Source organism: Scophthalmus maximus, chromosome 13, assembly GCF_022379125.1.
Source record: "Scophthalmus maximus strain ysfricsl-2021 chromosome 13, ASM2237912v1, whole genome shotgun sequence".
Lineage (NCBI taxonomy): Eukaryota > Metazoa > Chordata > Actinopteri > Pleuronectiformes > Scophthalmidae > Scophthalmus > Scophthalmus maximus.
In genome coordinates, this window is record NC_061527.1 from 1,720,001 (window position 1) to 1,739,547 (window position 19,547).

Consider the following 19,547-nt stretch of genomic DNA (forward strand, 5'->3'; position numbering starts at 1 on the left):
ACACACACACACACACACACACAGAGTTTATATATCCATAGACACATGGATTAAAGCACGATGAGGTTACGTTTTTTTGGTTCTTAATGTTGAAGCAGAAACACGAAAAAAAAAAACGGAAATTCTTTAGCAGCTCTTCTTCTCTTTCTGCAACAGTTTCTACCTAAATCATTACAGCGATGCAGCAATTTAGGTTTGCGTGTGTGTGGGCACCGTGCACACCGTGTGTTTGTGTGTGTGTGTATGTGTGTTTGACAAATGGTGACAGATATAAAGAGAAAGGAAGACAGGGAGAGAGAAAGCCACAGACAGAAAGAGAAGACAAGAGGTCCACCTGTTTGACACAGAGAGCCTGAGAAAGTGCAGAGGAATGAGCAGAATGTGTGTGTGTGTGTGTGTGTGTGTGTGTGTTAGGTTAAGGTCCACGGTGCAAATGTGTGTGTCGTCCAACTGAGTGATAATACTATGGGAACACTGGGGAATGGCATTTAGGGAACGGTATGTAGGAAAGCAGCTGATGCGAGAATCACACACAACAACACACAAACACACACAAACAGAGAGACCCACTATTAAAATCATTTGACCAATAAAAAGGTTCTAAAAAAATGAGCATATAAATATAAATATAAGATATAGAGTAACAGTTCCAACATGCACATCGTAACACAAGCTGTTTGAGTTTCTGTGTGAGTGAGTGAGTGTGTGTGTGTGTGTCAGCAGCAGGACAAGTGGCCACAAGTGTGAAGGAAAAGTGGGAGAAACTGGAGCAAGTGTGAACCAGAGAGTGATGCAAATAAACAAACAGAAATAAACAAGTGAGTGTGTTTGTGCCAGGGGGCCGGAGTCAGGACAGGACAGGGTAGACGGGGGATCCGGCTGCGCAGCTGCACGTCCTGTCGCAACGCTGGGAAAAAAAATGTCCCGGCTGCGATACGTGTGTGTGTTTATTGTGTCATCGCATCCTAAACACCCTGAAAGATAATGTAATAATCACTAATAACAACTCAGACTTACGCCATCAAATATGAAGTCTTTCAAACGTCCAGCGTCCGAACAAACGAGTTAGTGTTTCAGAAATATGAAGCTCGTGATACAATAAACAAACAGAAGAAAATGGATGCAGATGTTTTCGACGCGTGTGCCTTTAGACCGCATCGCTGGACGATTATTTTCATTATCGATAAATCTGTTGATTGTTTTCTCGATTAATCAATTAGTTATTTGGTTCATAAAATGGTGAAAAATATCGATCGCGTTTCCCAAAATCATAAGATGATGTTTTGTTTGTCCACACACCAAAGAGATTCAGTTACTGTCACAGAGGAGCAAAGAAACCAGAAAATATTCACATTTAAGAAGCTGAAATCAGAGAATTTTGACTTCCCCCCCCATAAAAACAGCTTGAACCGATTAATATGTTATCAAAAAGTTGGCGATTCATTTTGTAGTCAATGACTAATTGATTAACTGTTGCAGCCCTGGTATATTTTCATACAAGAAAAGGTAAATCAACAATAAATAAATAAACCTGGGAACATGGATTTTTGTTTTTTACTTTGTTAAAATGGAGTCCAGTTTTAGAAATGGGTAAATCGGAATTTATTTTAAAAAAGTGAAGAGCTGTGACTGGACAACAGGTGTCAAGGGGGAGAGGATTCATTTGTGAAATTGATATTTATATAAACGTGTTTTACACTGATCGTAGAAAAAGGAGGGACAAAAAAACTGGGGGAAAAAAAAAAAATCACACGATAAACACGCAGGTGAGTCAACAGGTGCTTTTTGCTGCTGCGTGTTGGAAATATGCTAATACATAAATTCACTCAGTTCAGTCATGAGCAGCGTTTCGATCAGGCGTGAATGAACATGGTTCTGTATTTTATACATGTGTGTGTGTGTGTGTGTGTGTGTGTGTGTGTGTGTGTGTTTGTGTGTGTGTGTGTGTGTGTGTGTGTGTCACAAACAGCAGGGTGAACATACAGTTCACGGGAGGAAAGAGGAAAAACGTCCGAGGGTCCGGGACCTCGATGCAGAGCAGCGCATGATTTATGGCTGAAATAAATGGGATCACTGTGGAGGAGCAGTAACGGGATCCCTGAAAGAGGTGGAGGAGGTGTGTGTGTGTATGTGTGTGTGTGTGTGTGTGGGGGGGGGGGGGTATTGTGGTAGTAATGGTCTGGGAGGTTGGACGAGGGCAGCATGTTGGTAAGATGATGCCGAGGGAGCAAAAGGTGGCAGTGCCACCGTCACAGAGTCACTGCTACTGTGACACATGGACAGGTCAACAATCTGACCCCAGTGTGTGTGTGTGTGTGTGTGTGTGTGTGTGTGTGTGTGTGTGTGTGTGTGTGTGTTTTATGATACATAATACAGCGATAGAGGCTAACTGAGAACTACAGTGAGGAGACAACGCACGCACGCACGCACGCACGCACGCACGCACGCACGCACGCACGCACGCACGCACGCACGCACGCACGCACGCACGCACGCACGCACACACACACACACACACACACACACACACACACACACACACACACACACACACACACACACACACACACACACACACACACACACACACACACACACACACACACACACACACACACACACACACACACACACACACACACACACACACACACACACGATTAGGTAGTTTAGTGAAAGTCGAGTCGGATTCTCTGAGCAGCGCTGTTGACTTGTCCTAAGTCTTAGGACAAGTCAACTTTCTTTGACCTGAAGGAATAGTAGATAGGAAAAGACAATAGGAAGGAAGGAGGAAAGGAAGTGGAGTGAGAGAAGAGGAGCGGGGGGGGAGTGAGAGAGGAGGAGCGGATGAGAGGATGCGAAAGAGAGGAGTGAGAGTGAGAGGAGGAGGAGAGAGGGAGGAAGAGAGGATGTGAGGGAGAATAGAGACAGAGAGAGGATGTGAGAGAGGAGGAGGAAGAGTGAGAGAGGAGGAGAGGATGTGAGAGGTGGAGAAAGAGTGGGAGAGGGCGTGAAGGAGGAGAAGAGAGAGTGAGAGAGGAGAGGAGGAGAAGAGAGAGGGAGGTGGAGGAGAGGAGGAGAGGATGTGAAGGAGGAGAGGAAGCAGGGGGAGGTGGAGGAGAGGATGTGAGAGAGGAGGAGAGAGATTGAGGGAGGAGAGTGTGAAGGAGGAGAGGAAGCAGGGGGAGGTGGAGGAGAGGATGTGAGAGAGGAGGAGAGAGATTGAGGGAGGAGGGTGTGAAGGAGGAGAGGAAGCAGGGGGAGGTGGAGGAGAGGATGTGAGAGAGGAGGAGAGAGATTGAGGGAGGAGGGTGTGAAGGAGGAGAGGAAGCAGGGGGAGGTGGAGGAGAGGATGTGAGAGAGGAGGAGAGAGATTGAGGGAGGAGGGTGTGAAGGAGGAGAGGAAGTGAAGTGAGATAAAGACCTAAAACGCTCCGGAAGCCCGTCACGTGGGGCCTGAAGCTCTCGGCTCAGCAGTCCTCCTCTTGCTCTTCTGACATTTATCTGTTTTATTAGATTATCTGGGCTACATGGTCGTCTCCTGCACGCGCGCACACACACACACACACACACACACACACACACACACACACACACACACACACACACACACACACACACACACACACACACACACACACACACACACACACACACACACACACACACACACACACACACACACACACACACACACACACACACACACACACACACACACACCTCTTGATTCATTACAGCTTTAACTGCTTACTTAGGCTTATGCCCTCTTTAAATTAAACCGCAGATAACCGAGCACCTCAGAAAACGCTCCCCTCCACTAACGTGAGGAGGCGGAAGCCAGCCGTTGAGGGAGGAAATTAAGAGACATTGTTTGCGAGTGTATTATCACGCGTGTGTGTGTGTGTGTGTGTGTGTGTGTGTGTTTGTGTGTGTGTGTGTGTTTGTGTGTGTGTTCGTGTGTGTGTGTGTGTGTGTGTGTGTGTGTGTGTGTGTGTGTGTGTGTGTGTGTGTGTGTGTGTGTGTGTGTGTGAGCGGTCATAAGGTTGGTGTTTAACGGGCTCATCTATAGGGACTCTGGTTCCCGTCATTAGTAATTCAATTTGCTCTTTATTAGCGGCTCTTATCGGAAGCGCAGACGGCGACGAGCAGCTTCTCCGCACTCCATCCTGCCCGCGTCTCCCGATTCCGAATGCACGCCTTTAATTAGAGATGCGTGTGTTTTGTGTGGCAGGTTTGTTTGGGGGGGACGGGGGACGAGGTTAATGATTAAGAGGAAAAAAGGGGGGGGGGGAGGATGCAAGAAGTTTTTAAGTATCAGAAAAATGGAAGCAGACTCGGAGAGAGAACGAATAAAGCCTAATGTTAATAGTGATGGCTTTTCTAATGTCTTCTGACTCCATTGAGTCCGGGGGAGATTACAGCGAGATGGGCGCGAGGCGTGTAGGGTACGCGGTAGAATGACCGGAGAGTCGGAGGGGGCAAGTGGAGCGAGAGGAAGGAGAGGAGGGGCTGCTGTAAAAACAATGATTGCTTTCCATCAGGTTGGGCCGATATTCTACAGTTCGTTAAAACAATCCAATTTGCAAAAGGATAATTATGCATTAGCTCCTTTTTTTTTATCTACTGGAGGAGGGAGAGCGGTGCCAGGGCTTGATAGCGGTTGTCGCCGCTCCGCCTCCACCCTCCTGCAAATTACCCGCTATCGGCACTTGTTCGCCATCACGGCTGAATTGGGCAATCAATTAACCTCCCCTCCCCCTCCTCCTCTTACACGCCTCCTCCTGTGACAGCCGGCAGCACAAAGCCGAACAACAGGAGGACATGGGTAAGAGCTGCTGCCCTCTGCTGGACAAGGCTGGAGCAGCATGAGAGCAAATTGAAACTGTCTTAAGGTAAAATAACTGCAAACTATTGGAATTGATTGAGAATTGAAGGGAAAAAAAGAGATTTACATTAGTTATCTGGGCCCAGGGCTAAAAACCACCAATGAGAATAAGTGACAAACTGTGTTTGTATACGGGTCATGAAGGAGCTACAATTCTGAAATGAATGGAGGTTAAAAAATCAGATCATCGCAGAAGAAGAAGAAGAAGATCTACACTTTCCGTTGAACAGCAGCAGATCAAATGTTCTCCGACTCTCCCGGAGAAACTGACCGGCCGTTTACGGAACGTGTCCAAAGTACAGAAACAGCAGCGGTTGAGGAGTTAAACCACGGGCGGAAAGTGTAAAAGCAGCTTCGTCTGCTGGATGTGGTGACGGTACGACACATCGCTCTGCGCTCCGCCATTAATTCTCAGCTTCCTTAATTTCTTAATGTGGGAGGTTTTTAAAAGAGGAACTGGACACGGAACAGGAGACGGATGGTTTTCCAGCCGAGAGGAGATAATTTACAAAAGGAGCAAACGACATCACTGAGACAACTCCTCCAAAAATGTCACTTTCTTGAGTTATTAAATCAAACTATCTGGACCGTATAAGCATTATATCCTTCTGCATCACGTTGAATAACGTGAAGAAGCAGCAGCTGCACGTGTTCAATGTGTCGGAATCGTTGGCGAAGCATCGAGACGAGTACTGAAATATGGTAAAACAGGTCGTCGTAGCGACACCGTCAGTCTGTGTAGACTGTAATTCTTATTAACTACATAGTGGCTGAGATTCTGATCGTACCTGGAAGGTCTGATATTCACAGACTTGTAAGTGAGGATATTAAAAAGATTAATGAAAATAAATTCAGCTTTTCTACCACAGAAATAGCAGTTGGACCATAACTAACCAGATAAGACACGGTCGCTCATAATAACCACGTCATTTTATTTTCCATGGTTGCAAAAGCAATTAGTCGTCTTAACGAAATTGACCGGGACAACACTGAACAAGAGCTTGTGTGTGTGTGTGTGTGTGTGTGTGTGTGTGTGTGTGTGTGTGTGTGTGTGTGTGTGTGTGTGTGTGTGTGTGTGTGTGTGTGTGTGTGTGTGTGTGTGTGTGTTGCTCCTTACTTGTCCTTGTTGACGTCAGAGGGGAGAGTCGCCTCAGCTTGTGTCTGCCAAAAGACACCAGCTCCCTGGACGGCGTCCTCCTGACTCCCGGGGGCGTCCTGGTGGCGGCGTGTACTCGGCCCCGGGGGAAGAACTTTCCTGCTGACGGGCTGCTTCCACCTCCGCTGTGGTCACGAACACACACACACACACACACACACACAGAGGGCAGGACAGAGCAGTGTGATCAGTTTTTGTTTTTTTCAATTGCAAATTACGTAAAGAAAACTCTATAAAAAGCGATGTTAACAGCCTTAAATGAACAAGGACACTTAAATATACAGTATATTCGGCTATGCTTTGCTGCCACCTATTGGTAAAAGACAGCTACAACAAAAAAAACATAATTAGAAGAGTCAGAGAGAAGAAAGAAAGTTAGATCATGTTTATATTATAGCTGCAACAGCTCATCGATTAGTAATCAACTAGTAAATTAATCGCCAACTATTTTGATAATTGAAAATCTGTTTAAGTGATAATTTCAGCTTCTTCAATATAAATATTTTCTGGTGTTTCTACTGCTCTGTGACAGTAAACTGAATATCTTTGGTGTTAGGACAAAAAAAAATCGTCTTGAGGCTTTTGTGGAAACACGATCGACATTTTTCACAGTAACTAATCCATTATTTGAGAAAATAATCTATAGTTACAGCCCCCCCATTAGTCACCTGTTCGGAGACTTCCTGATGATTTTCATCCTGCTGCGGAGTTTGAAACCAGCGGGGGAGGACGGCGGGAGGGAGGCCCGGTGAGGCAGAGACGGGTTAACGACCAGCCCTCCTCTCACCCCTCTGCCGCTTCTCTCCGCGGTCCAGTGGAAGGCGGATCTGCGACGCGCCGTCAACGCCGACGCCCCGGCTGCTGTCGCTGCTGCTGCTCCTCCTCCGGGGGAACTCTGGCCCGCCGCCTTCCAGCGGTAACGACTGCTGAGCGAGGAGCCGGTCGCTCTTCTCGTCTTCGCGGAGGGAGCGGCGGGCGATCGGAGTCTCCTGGTGGCCTCCCCCTTCTCCGGAGCTCTGTGAGGAAGAGTCAGGCCTTTTGGAGACGGCGGTTTCCGTGACGTCTTGGTTTGGGCTCCGGCGGCGGAGACCCATTTGTACTTGGAGGTCTTGGGGGCAACGGTGACGGGGCTAAGCTTCCGCGGCAACTTCTTGGTGGGGGTTCTCCTGCTTGATGTGATCGAGGGGGATCCAGCTTTAGAGACTGATGCTGCGGAAACAGACACGGCCTTTCCTGGGGCTTGTCCTCCCACGTTCTGGCTCTTAATCCAAGTGAACTTGGATTTTTTCAAATAAGACTCACTGATTTGCGTCTGGCTGGTCTGAGATGCGAGGTTGGGTGAAGGTTGTTGGTTTTTTTCTACCTTAGTCAGAGCAGAGGCAGGTAAAGTGATGTTACCAGTCTTAGGAGCTACTGGAGTCCATTTAGACTCGGTGCTGGTTCTGCTGATCAGAGAAGGTTTGATCTGTACCACGGAGCCGCTCAGCGAGGTCGTGGTATCGACGAAAGGAGGAACCACCAAAGAAACGTCGGCCATCTTTCCTGGGAGGGCGACTTTCCCGCTTGCTGCCTTTGGCTGGAATTCTTGAGTCTGTCTCGAACTCTGACTCTGACGTAGAACATCTGTTGATGGTTTCTTTGTTGCATCTTTCCCAATCCCTGTGGTGCTGCTTCCACGTCCATCTTTCTTCTGTTGGGCTATCCCCGACAGTGAAGGGTCACTTCTGGTTCGGCCTCCTCCTTCCTCTCCTCTGCTGTGGCTGGGCAGGGAATAAGACTGTTCCACAGAGGAGGAGGACGTAGACGCGGAGTGATGCTCAAAAGAGGTTTGAGCGGTCTTGTTTCTCAGAGAATGCTTTTTCCTCCAACTCCCACGAGTCGGAGGCACGTAAACTCTCCCTCCACCTCCGGAGCCGTAGGAATGGACGAATGACGTGCCGTGACCTCTGCCTCTGACGGACGCTGGAGCTTGTAGCTGCGTCGGCTCGGCCGTTGGAAACGGTGCGTCGCCATGGACGCTCTTGTGCTTATTGATGAGATCTGGGAATTAGAAAATAATAAATAATAATAACCTTAAAATAAAGTGACAAATAAGAGCAACAGATTATTTTTTGGGGATCAGTGAAATTGTCTGCTCTAAGCTTCTAACAATCAGGGAGGGATTTTATTATTGTTATCATTTATAACACTGAATAAATACATCATTGCTTTTATCGATTCATTTTCAATAAAAACAAGAGTCTTTGATTCTGATGCTTTTACTCTTAAACCACCACTGCAGCTCAGAATAACAAGAGGAAATTCAGTGATGATAACTGTAACTAAACCACTGAGGCATGTCAGTCATGATGACTACTTTTTGTTACACAATATATGGTCCCAGAAATCATCACGATAAACGATATTATTGTCATTTTATCGACAACATTTTGATACTGAATCACGTGAGCTCACGTCACGGGCCTATTGGTCCTACATGATTTATGTCGCTACTGATAAATGTTATCCAAAGTTTGGACTTGTGTTAAGGCCCCAGACAAAACTAGCAATTTGAAAAAACATACTAAGAAATCCATATTCATAATGTTAATTATTTACAAATACTCGAAATAGACATTTTAAATCAATCAACCAATTACAGTGTAGTAATATTAGACATACAAATGCAAAACAATAGGATCATATTTCCTGAAGACGCTATAAACGGCGAACACAGTTGTGCTCCTTGGGTTACAAGAAACGTTAAAGTTTAATAAAGACGTATCTATGATATAACTGTCCAACAATGAGAGTTTGATCCAGGAAAAAAACTGTTTTTGGCTGAGGATCACTTTTTGGCACCACACACCGGATTAACCTACACATATCCTGGTTATTACATTAAACTAGCGCCGGTATAGTGACAAAAAGTGATCCTCCGCCAGAAACTGATCTTATCTGGATCAAACTCTCATTGTGGGCACATATACGCAACTTTATGTCCGTAGTAATATCAAAGATATGTCTTTGTGAGACAATTCTTGTAACAGAATAATCACAATTGTGTCCAAGTGTTTGCCGTTTATAGCGTAATCAAGCATGGTTTGATCACAGGAAATGCGATCCTATTGTTTTTAAGGTTTGTATGTCTAATATTACTACACTGTAATTAACATGATGCTATACGGTAATGGGTTATGTTACAAAATACAGAAATGATTGCAATTATCCTTTTGACTGCATTATTTGAACGGCACCACACCTGTCTGTCGCCTGACGTCATAACCAGGATATGTGTTGGATTAACCGACACATGTCCTGGTTATGACGTCAAACTAGCGTCGGGCCTCTCGTGTGGAGGTAAACTACTGGCTCACATGTACCAGCACATGTAATTATCTAACCTGAGCAGCTAACAGGAAGTGGACACTTCCTGTTAGCTGCTCTGTCGAGAGCAGAGATGAGTCTATTTTTAGCGGCTAACGTTGCTAAGGGAGAAGCTAACGGTCGTTACCGGGGGTGTTTTAAATACGAGAAAGCGCGGCAAGAAAATCCCAACGGCAGCTGATGATGTATTAGTTTTAAAACCCCGCGTGTGACTTTTTAAAACAACCCGTCGACGTCCACGGAGCGAGACTCACCCTGGAGAAGATCGATCTGCCTCTTCAGCGCTTCTCGCTCCGCCATGTTTGCATCACAGCTGGCGCGTCATCAAACGGCGACTTACATCGGCCAGTGAGGATGACGCTTTTTTCATACTGATCCAATCGCAGAGTTACGGTGCCGCGTGGTGGAAGGTGACCTCGGTCTTGTCTTGCAGGATACAATTTTAAAACACAGAAGCGATTGGCATGTGTAATGCACACAAAATGAAAATATACGGTCTAAATACTCGGCAAATACAATGTTCCCTGGTTTAAGGAACATTTAATTTAGAAAAATATTCATAATTTTTTTTTCATGCATACAATTTGAGACTTGGAGGCAAACAGCTGTAGGGATTTGGCCCTGGGACCTAACGACACAACTAAACTATAAATGCCCCAAAAACTCGACTTAACTTGAGACTTGGTGGTAATTAAAGCTGCTAATAATTGACAGTGAAGAAAAGGCTTTTCCTAAATGTCACTATGCCTATGTCCTTGAGGCTTCACCTGGACTTTCCCTCTGAACACTTGAGACTTAACATGGTTTGAAAGACTTTACAAATGTAACTTAACCTGGGTGACTTTTATTTATTATTTTCAAGTCTTTACCAGTGGCACAAACTACCTCACAATCTGGTTTCAGCTACATGTCTCAAATGTCAAAGTAATACATGTCATATTTAATCAGATCTCAAACACAATACCATGTGATCAAACCAGCTTTTCAGCACACTTTTATCTCTGTACTAATCTGATCAAAGGGATAGTTCGGTGATTATGAATTGGTGGTTGTATTAGTTACTTATGCATAGTTAATATGTTACCTTATGGAGATGGTGATCAGCGATGTCATTTAACAGAGTTAAGTCACAGTCCCATTGTTGCAGAGGGGACCACCAAAAAACGTATTTTTAAAACACTACCTTAAAAAATCTATATATCCGTGCAATTGTACAATTGTGAGGCGTATCAATCAGCAAAGCAGCTGTTTGACTCAAAGCTACCTCGGCGAGTTGGCGCAGTAATACATAGCCGAAGTACACTTGAAAAAGAAAGTGCAAACTTAAACGTCTATCTGGCATAAAACTCAAGCGGTGAAAAAAAATAATCCTTTATCGCACAATTGAACGGTGTTGTATACTAAGTAGCGATGATGTGAAGATGTATTGAAGAGAAGTCCGCCGACATCGTCTTGATTGTATATAAAGGTTTATTACAAAAAGACCAGTATCGATTCAAGCCCTGCAGAGCTTGGAGAGTGTCCGGCCAAAAGGACAACCCCCCCGACTCTTCTTGGGGGTTACATTTATAGGCCCATCATTGGCTTGACAAGGAACACCTGGTTTCGAATCAAGTTATGCTATATGAGACGTGTTACTTTCAAGGCCAAGTAAAGGAGTGGTAAGGGTCCTTGAAAGACCCCTTGCATAACATTCCAAAGGAAGAGAAGTAAGCCCATATTCCCCTCTTATTCCATATATGGACAAAAAGACACTACAACGGCTATATTGCTTTTTTGGGTAACGTTTTTAAAATGTGGCAAAAAATGTGGTCCCCTCTGCAACAGTATGACTCAGATTTACGCTACTTCCACTTCTCCTCCAAACTCCGTTAAGTGACATCGCTGATCACCATCTCCATGACGTCACATGTAAACTATGCATAAGAAACTCATACAACCCCACGTCGAAATCACTGAACTGTCCCTTTAAAGCCAGAGGTTGCCTTTAAGACCAGCCTGAGGGATTAACACAGATTCCTCTCTGACCACACAGCACGACGTGACGTGCTGCGGACTGTCAACAGGTTTTAAAACAACAACAACAACAACAACAACAACAACAGCTGACACGTCCTCCAGAACAGAACCGAGCCCCTGGGGAGAGTGGAGGACGACGAGCGACAGGTCGGTCGGTCGGTCGGTCGGTTGTTCACAGACTCGTGCGAACGAACTGCGACTTCACAGCCCGGAAGTGAGTGAAGTGAGTCGAGTGTGAGGTGGAGCCAGAGACGCGGAGAGGGAGTGAAAGTGAAACTCGTGGGGGCAGCGGAGTTGGACGAGTGAAGCTGAAGTTCAACACTGAGGAGACGAGGCAGAACGTTTAGAGAGTAGCTGAACAAGTGGAGGTAACGTTCACCGACTACTTTACACGTGTGTAACGTTTCCGGGGGGGGGGGGGGGGCAGTTTCCACTGTGTCCGGCTCACTGTAGAGGTAACATGGTGTGTGTGTGTGTGTGTGTGTGTGTGTGGTGTCCCCAATGCGAGTGTTTGTATGTGTGTGTCTGTGTATGTGTGTGTGTATGTATGTATATCTATATGTTTGTGTGTGTGTGTGTGTATGTATATCTATATGTTTGTGTGTGTGTGTGTGTATGTATATCTATATGTTTGTGTGTGTGTGTGTGTATGTATATCTATATGTTTGTGTGTGTGTGTGTGTGTGTGTGTGTGTGTGGTGTCCCCAATGTGTGTGTATATGTGCGTGTGTGTGGTGTCCCCAATGTGTGTGTGTGTGTGCGTGTGTGTGGTGTCCCCAATGTGTGTGTGTGTGTGTGTGTGTGTGTGTGTATGTATGTATATCTATATGTTTGTGTGTGTGTGTATGTATGTATATCTATATGTTTGTGTGTGTGTGTGTGTGTGTGTGGTGTCCCCAATGTGTGTGTATATGTGCGTGTGTGTGGTGTCCCCAATGTGTGTGTGTGTGTGTGCGTGTGTGTGGTGTCCCAGATGTGTGTGTGTGTGTGTGTGTGTGTGTGTGTGTGTGACCAGCGTCAGACCAGTGAGGCCTCATTTTTCTGTTTTGCCCAGTTAAATCGAAAACCAGTTGGGCCATAACACCGTAAATGAAACCAACACAGAAGTGTCTGAAGAAGCCTGTATTCTCTGTAGTGTACGGAAGAGGATTAGGGCCCGGCATGAGGGAAAAAAAGGGTGAGAGTAACTAAGCAACCGACTGCGGAGTAGACGATTTGCTTCCTGTTAACACCTGCTCATGTATGTGCGTGAATGGTCAATGTGACGTACGATTTCAGGTGTGTTAGTTTGGACGGAGATTATTTTAATGTTCCTCGTCTGGACAGAGAAAATAAAAATGTAACTGTGTGGACGTAGCCTTGTTGTCAGGTTTAGGGTTAGAGATCGGTTTAAGTTTAAGTTTGGGTTGGGGTTGTTTAGGGTCAGGGGGCAAAGGGAATATATTATGTGTATCCTCACAAACATAGAAGTACAAACGTGTGTGTGTGTGTGTTTCTTTCTGTACAGCGACCTGCTCCGTCTCCAGGCCGCGGCACCATGACGTCAACAAGCCACATATACTTCATCATAACTGAAAAACCAGAATTTTCTGGACACATCAGTGCAGGCTGCATATGTTACATCTCCGAGTACAAGCACAGGAGACACGGCTCTTCCTCTCAGTCGTTGAGCGTCATCCCCTTCAGTTCACAGTCAGGCTTAGATTACCCGATAGACTTGCGTTGCATGACGGAGCTGAGTGCGGCGTGGGCCGAGCTGCTGCTGGCGCTGCCCGAGGACGCGGAGCGGCTGCGATGGTTCCGAGAGGGCGCTGTTCTGCAGGCGGCACTCGAACTCAAGGTGGGCACTGTGGTCGTGGTGCAGGAGGGAGAAGAGGAGCGGAGGGGCGTCATCCGCTACATTGGAAGACTCGAAAAGCCAAAGTATCCACATCCTCCACTATCGGCAGTGTTCTTTGGGATTCAGCTGCAGGTGAGGCTTTCACGTGGTGAGGGGGAAGCAAATATTATTGAACTGAGGATGCAACTGACAGGGGTCCTGCTATGCCTCTCTCCACCCGCAGGGGGCAGACCGGGGGAAGGGGCCGACCAACCTGCATGACATCTCCCACTCCTGTGCAAAAGACTGCAGCATTTTTGCCCCGTTCTCCAGAGTCCGGCCTTTGGTTCCCAGCTCCTTGTCGCCGCCCGCCGTCCCAGATCCGCCCCAGTCGCTGCAGACGGAGGAGCTGGCCGTCGGCGACAGGGTCACTTACTTCCTCGGTGATATACTTGGCCACGGGATGGTTCTGGAAAAGGACGGAACATCTTACGTTCGGATCTCCACAGTCAGTCATATTTCAGTTTTTATCTTTATCATATCTATCTACTCCTTTCTGTACGTTTCTGTTTTGCTCCTGCTCGTCTTCACGTTTTTCTTTGTCGGTGTTTCCAGGACACGGATGAGAACGGGAAGACGGGAGGCGAAGTGAAAGTTCCACTGGAGTGCGTCGTGAAGGGAGAGGTGCCCACAGGTCCGAGCAGCTTCTCACACGAGGACGCGTGACGCCGTTTGTCAAGTCTGTGATTAAATCTGACCCGAGCACTTTTTTCCCTCTAGAGCCGGAGAGGATGGACGCTGATACGCCGCAGGCTGAATTGAACACAGAAGATCTGTACTTGGATCTGAGTTTGAACTCGATGGTAGAGTTCACGCTGGCTACTGGCAACTCGTACGGAATCATCCGCTGGATCGGCACGCTCCCTGACAGAGAGCAAATCATGGCCGGACTGGAGCTGGTAATATTTACTCCGACTATGTTTCTGTGCAGAGTCACTTTTCATTTTTTGTTAAAGAACCTGCATGCACACAATTTCTGAGCACAGAAACATGGATCTCATTTGGAAGCCTTAGGGTTTCCTTCTTCAAATCCAATCCTCTTTGTTTTTGTGATTTACATGTCACATTGTTTTGGTTGTGAAATAAAAATGGAGTCTTTTTACGTTAGTAAAGTAACGCAAGTTCTAACAGCAGGTGGCCGCACTGTGTGGTGTCTTCGGGTATTTTGCAGTAAGCGCTTCGTGTCGGGTATCGTGACAAGTTTGTGGATGTTTCAGAATCATTAAATCCATGATCTAAAAAAATCCCCTGTGACACCAGAGATACTGTTAAAAATCAGATATTATTTAAATTGTGTGTTTTTGTTTTGTGTCTTTAACCCTTGGACTGACTCCCGCTCACCAGTGTGTGTGTGTTTCCGTCGGCAGGAGGAGGAGCGCGGCGTGAGCGACGGCACCTTCAAGAGCGAGCGGTTCTTCAGCTGTCCCCCAAAGAGAGCTCTGTTCCTGAGGCTGAGCTCCTGTCGGCCCGACTCGCGCTTCCAGAGCGAGTCGGCCAATCACGGTGGGAAGATGCCAGAGCAGCAGGAAGACGCTGGAGGTAACGCCTGCGACCGAGAACACGATAAGAACGAGCTCGTTCATTAGGTTCACCGCTTGCACATGCGTGTTGTCGACCTGGAATCCATCAACTAACTAGCTGACGTGTATTTACCTTTTTTTAATATCTTTTTTAAAAAAGAGAAATATTAGTAAAAGAGAAAAAATATCAGCTTGTGTGTTCACATACGTTATAATCTGTGTGTGTGTGTGTGTGTGTGTGTGTGTGTGTGTGTGTGTGTGTGTGTGTGTGTGTGTGTGTGTGTGTGTGTGTGTGCGTGTGCGTGCGTGCGTGTGTCGGATTAGTGACGGATCACGGCACGCTGGAGACTGTTCCTCCAATCGGCACGGAGCAGGTGAGCCAGATTCTGACTGGACGGATGAAGGGGATCCAGGGCCACTGCAACTCCTGCTACATGGACGCTGCCCTCTTCAGGTCGGCACGATGAATATAGATTATTGATCACAAATTCTGTCGACGCTGAAGTTTAGCAGGTTTCATCCCGTTTGATCTACAAATCGCAGGTGGGTTGCTTTAAGTGTTTCAGAAGGTTTTAGAATCTTTATCAACCTTCCAGTCAGCTGTTCCTTTTCTGGACACGATGGAATCCAACTTGCAGGGACTTGAAACTTGCCTGAGTTGATAAAAGTATTTCGGTGAACGATATATTTATGCAGTTACAGTCAGGGACCATTTTTCGAAACTCTCGTGGCACGTTCAAGGACGCGTCGATATCGAAGGTCTGAGGCTCGACTGCCGAACAAGAAACAACCAGATTTACATTGTTTCAATCCTCTGAATTAAACTTTTCTTTTAACAACACAATCGTATGAAGAAAAGTGTTTCCTTTGGTCTGTCAGTTACACATCTTACAAGCCCTGAATTGAAAACGCACAGTATTTTACGTCGCTGTCTGCTCTCGGAGCAGGAAACCAAATTAAAATCTGATTCTTGTTTTTTACTGTGGTGTCAAACCTCTGCTGTTGTTGTTGTTGTTTTTCTTCCCCCTCTGTGTTTCCAGTTTGTTTTCCTGCTCCTCCGTGCTCGACTCCATGTTGTTCAAATCGACGGCGCCTCAGGACGCCCCGATCCAGAAGACGCTGCTCCGCGACATCGTCAACCCTCTCCGCAGGCGAGTGCTTCAAATGCACTTTTTTTATTGTTGTCGCTTTGGCATCAAAGTGACTCTGCTTTCCCGTCCAGAAGCCATGTTGTTTTAAATGGCCAATTCAATGGATTCGCACTGAGAGGGTCTTCGATGGAGCCCCGCGCGTCATGTTGTCTGTGCTCTTTTGCAGTAAGGGCTTCGTGGAGGGGCGGCACATCATGAAGCTCCGGCAGCAGCTGCAGAAACACGGCTACAGTCACTCGTTCACCACGGACGAGAAGGGTTGGTGGAACCGCAACTTGTTTTTGTTTCTATGGTCTCCAGGTGATGTGTTGATGTGTTGATGTCGCGTTGCCTTTCAGACCCGGAGGAGTTCCTCATCGTCATCATGCACCATATTCTGGCCCTGGAGCCTTTACTCAAACTGTACGCTCACCGCGCCTCCGTCCAACGCGTCCATCACAGTAACATTCCTTCCTCCTCGACGTGTTGGGACTCTAACCGCTCGTCCGCTCCCTTTCAGCTCGGCCGGCGGTGAAGTGCAGGAGAGTTACTGTTATCAGATCTTCCTGGACCAGAACCACAGCCTGGTGCTGCCCACAGTCCAGCAGCTGCTGGAACATTCCTTCCACACGGCGGGACTCAAACTGGCGGAGGTGAGATTTTACTGAACTCTGTCACGACGTCCCGATATTGATAATAATACTCTGATGTTATTTCACGTATGATAATATCGTGTAAATCAATCCAGCAGTTCCTAAATCATTTATGTTTCTTACTGTTGTGACGATAAGAGCGTTTAATAAAAAAAACCCCAACAATGTCAAAGATGAAACACACTGAAAGTAGCATCATTATTGTTTTTCAAACCTTCCATAGATGCAGTGATAAAAATGTTAATTATTTTGGTCACAATGATCTGATATCAACTTTCATATGAATTTCTTTGTTCATAAACATCATAACGCACCAAAAGCTTTGCATTTTTCAACTGTCACGGAAATTAATACAAAAATAATATAAAAGTTACAAATGAAATATCATTCCATCAATAATGAGTTCAATTTAACGAGGAGGTTCTGTTTTTAAATGAAAAAAATATTTTTTAATTTATTTTAGCATTTATAATTTGTTTTATGATTTATTTTTTTATTGCTCTTTTAGAATATCTCATAAGGAATTTCTAATGTAATGAAATTAAATGGGAACCAAATCCATCCATTTTTAATTGTACAATTAGTTATTATTTGATGAAATGTCTCTTTGCCATTTCCCTGACACTTGTGAGCCTCCACACAGTGAAACAGCTGCTTATCAAATTCTAATTACTCAACGAATCATCTAATTGTTCCGTCAAATGTCTCATATCTACGTTTCAAATGTTGCATCGACTGATATCAGTTTGCAGCTGGTATGAAACTGTCTCGTGTACAGTATCTACTGAGGCGCTCCCCTCTTCCTCCAGCAGGGGGCTCTGTCGGAGTCTTTTCTCAGCAGATCTTTTTTTGTGTTTCCCGTCTTAGCAATGTGTGTGTGTGTATGTTTGTGTGCGTGTGTGTGTGCGTGCATGAGTACGTTTTTGTGTGCGTATGTGTGCGTGTGTGTGTGCGTGCATGAGTACGTTTGTGTGTGCGTATGTGTGCGTGTGTGTGCGCGTGCGTGTGTGTGTCGCCCTCTCTCTCCTCCCCGCAGGTTCCCTCGTGCCTCATCCTACAGATGCCGCGCTTCGGAAAGAAATTCAAGATGTTCGACAAAATCATTCCCTCTCTGGAGCTGGACATCACTGAGCTCCTCTCTGAAGGTGAACACACAGACACACACACACTCTTACACACACACACACACACACACACACACACTAACGTGGAGAGACACACGTGGGATACAACACTCGCAGTGTGTGTGTGTGTGTGTGTGTGTTCCAGGTCCTCTGCAGTGCATTCTGTGTGGAGACATGGCCGAGCAGCAGTGCACCGACTGTTTCAAAGATCCCGTTTTCAGCCTGACGGGATTCAAAGTCTTCTGTGGGACGTGCTCCTCTCAGGTCGGGAGTCAGCTTGCACCCGATGTGTCTTCTCTCTGTTGTTATAATAATAATAATTTAGGGCCTGGTTTTGTTAGAGATGGTTTATGGATGGACGTCAGATAGAGGCCAACTCACCGCTTCACCTGATTCAAATTATTATTATTATTATAACCGTACAAAAAAACTGACATTTAATGATCTGTAGATATTTAAGTGTTTAGATCTGGAAGGTGTTGCTGGGGAGAGGGATGTCGGGTAACTCCACGCTTCGTCTGCTGCCACCGTAAGCCTCGGAGAAGCAGCAGCAGCAGCAGCAGCAGCAGCAGAAGGAGATGGACGGTTGGACGATGCCCTTCACACTCTCGTCTTTCTCTTCAGGTGCACTCTCACCCGCAGCGGGGCTCCCATCGGCCGGCCGCCCTGGACATCCCCACGGTCTTCCTGGGTTGCGGCGCTCCCCACACTCTGACCAGAGACAAGCTGGAGCTGTTCGCCGTGCTCTGCATCGAGACGAGCCACTACGTGTCCTTCATCAAGCACGGGCCGAGCGCCGAGGACTGGATCTTCTTCGACAGCATGGCGGACCGACAAGGTGAGCGCTCCTGGGGGGGCTTCTCTCTTCACTCGCACACAAACGCTCTTTGGCTCAGTTGTCTGTTTTCCCCGTCGTGACCAGGAGAAAGCGACGGCTACAACATCCCCGAGGTGCGCAGCTGCCCCGAGCTGGGCGCCTACCTGGAAATGTCCCCGGCCGAGCTCGCCGCTCAGGTGCCCCGGGACATGAAGGGCGTGGCCAAGCGTCTGTACTGCGACGCCTACATGTACCTGTACCAGAGCAGCAGCATGTGCCTCTATCGCTGAGGGCGGCGGGAAAAAACCTCCGGTTCTCTCGTCACACGACTTTGCTCTTTGTGTAATTTTCTTCTCTCTTTTTTTTACGTGATTATTATTGAATGAATGTGTGAAATATCACATGTCGACATTTTCATGCTTCTGGATTATAAGATTTATAATTAATCTTAATTTATTAATTTTATTTTTGTTTTTTTTCCCTCTGTAGATAAAAAACCAACCAAGTGACCCCCCCCAAAAAAAATTTGCGCTAGAATCTTAAGTCAAGAATACTGACAATCACAGTGTTTGTGGGCGAAGATCAACGACGCCTTACACTGAAACATCAGGATTTATAATTCTATTTACAAATGTTTTATAGAAAGTGTGAATGAAAAAAAATGAATGCTTATGATTTCAGTTTTGGCATCTGATATTGTAAATACACGGGCTTGTTCAACATTGGACCTTAATGAGAGTTTACGATCGTGGCAAGTTAATACTGCACGACAGTAAAATGAAATTGTTTTCTATTTTCTTGAATGTCGAATATTCCGACATTTGAGTTTCGGCCTCAGGAAGTGAGATGAAGATGCAGTTCTGCGTCCGTCGGCCTCCCGACTGACGGAATAACTGCCCTCAGACGAACGTGTGGCCGTTGATACCGTTTATTGTGACTGGGTGTGATATACTGTACTATGAGTATAATGAATAAACGGAAATGATAAAACATTA

The 19,547-nt window shown here is 46.2% G+C and overlaps 2 protein-coding genes across 3 annotated transcripts in view; one reads left to right on the forward strand and one right to left on the reverse strand.

Annotated features, from left to right (window-relative positions):
- zc3h3 (zinc finger CCCH-type containing 3) overlaps positions 1 to 9,818 on the reverse strand; it is a 59,558-nt gene extending 49,740 nt beyond the window's left edge. The window contains exons 1-3 of the mRNA XM_035647517.2: positions 9,665 to 9,818; positions 6,713 to 8,084; positions 6,006 to 6,169 (exon numbers count right to left, since the gene is read on the reverse strand). Of these exons, the coding sequence (XP_035503410.2) occupies positions 6,006 to 6,169; positions 6,713 to 8,084; positions 9,665 to 9,710 (1,582 nt within the window). The 5' untranslated portion in view covers positions 9,711 to 9,818. The remainder of the gene's footprint in view (positions 1 to 6,005; positions 6,170 to 6,712; positions 8,085 to 9,664) is intronic.
- A 1,613-nt stretch (positions 9,819 to 11,431) lies between these two features.
- On the forward strand, positions 11,432 to 19,547 carry cyldl (cylindromatosis (turban tumor syndrome), like). 2 transcript variants are annotated; one of them, XR_004795637.2, is made up of 16 exons: positions 11,432 to 11,797; positions 12,937 to 13,401; positions 13,493 to 13,756; positions 13,864 to 13,942; positions 14,029 to 14,207; positions 14,676 to 14,847; positions 15,153 to 15,282; positions 15,869 to 15,979; positions 16,146 to 16,237; positions 16,318 to 16,381; positions 16,479 to 16,611; positions 17,648 to 17,756; positions 17,881 to 17,999; positions 18,360 to 18,573; positions 18,658 to 18,894; positions 19,042 to 19,547. XR_004795637.2 is itself a non-coding variant. In XM_035647630.2 (15 exons), exons 2-15 carry the CDS (start codon positions 12,967 to 12,969, stop codon positions 18,840 to 18,842), a joined length of 2,286 nt encoding a protein of 761 aa, XP_035503523.1. In that variant the 5' UTR covers positions 11,432 to 11,797; positions 12,937 to 12,966; the 3' UTR covers positions 18,843 to 19,547. The 2 variants fall into 2 exon arrangements, 1 of the variants encoding a protein (XP_035503523.1); XM_035647630.2 differs by having other exon boundaries at positions 18,658 to 19,547.

Coding starts and splice junctions, on each gene's coding strand:
- cyldl (XM_035647630.2), top strand. CDS start 12,967: ATGACGTCAACAAGCCACATATACTTCATCATAACTGAAAAACCAGAA. Junction 16,238..16,317: donor GTTCACCACGGACGAGAAGG/GTTGGTGGAACC, acceptor GTTGCCTTTCAG/ACCCGGAGGAGTTCCTCATC. Junction 18,000..18,359: donor GTGGGACGTGCTCCTCTCAG/GTCGGGAGTCAG, acceptor CTTTCTCTTCAG/GTGCACTCTCACCCGCAGCG.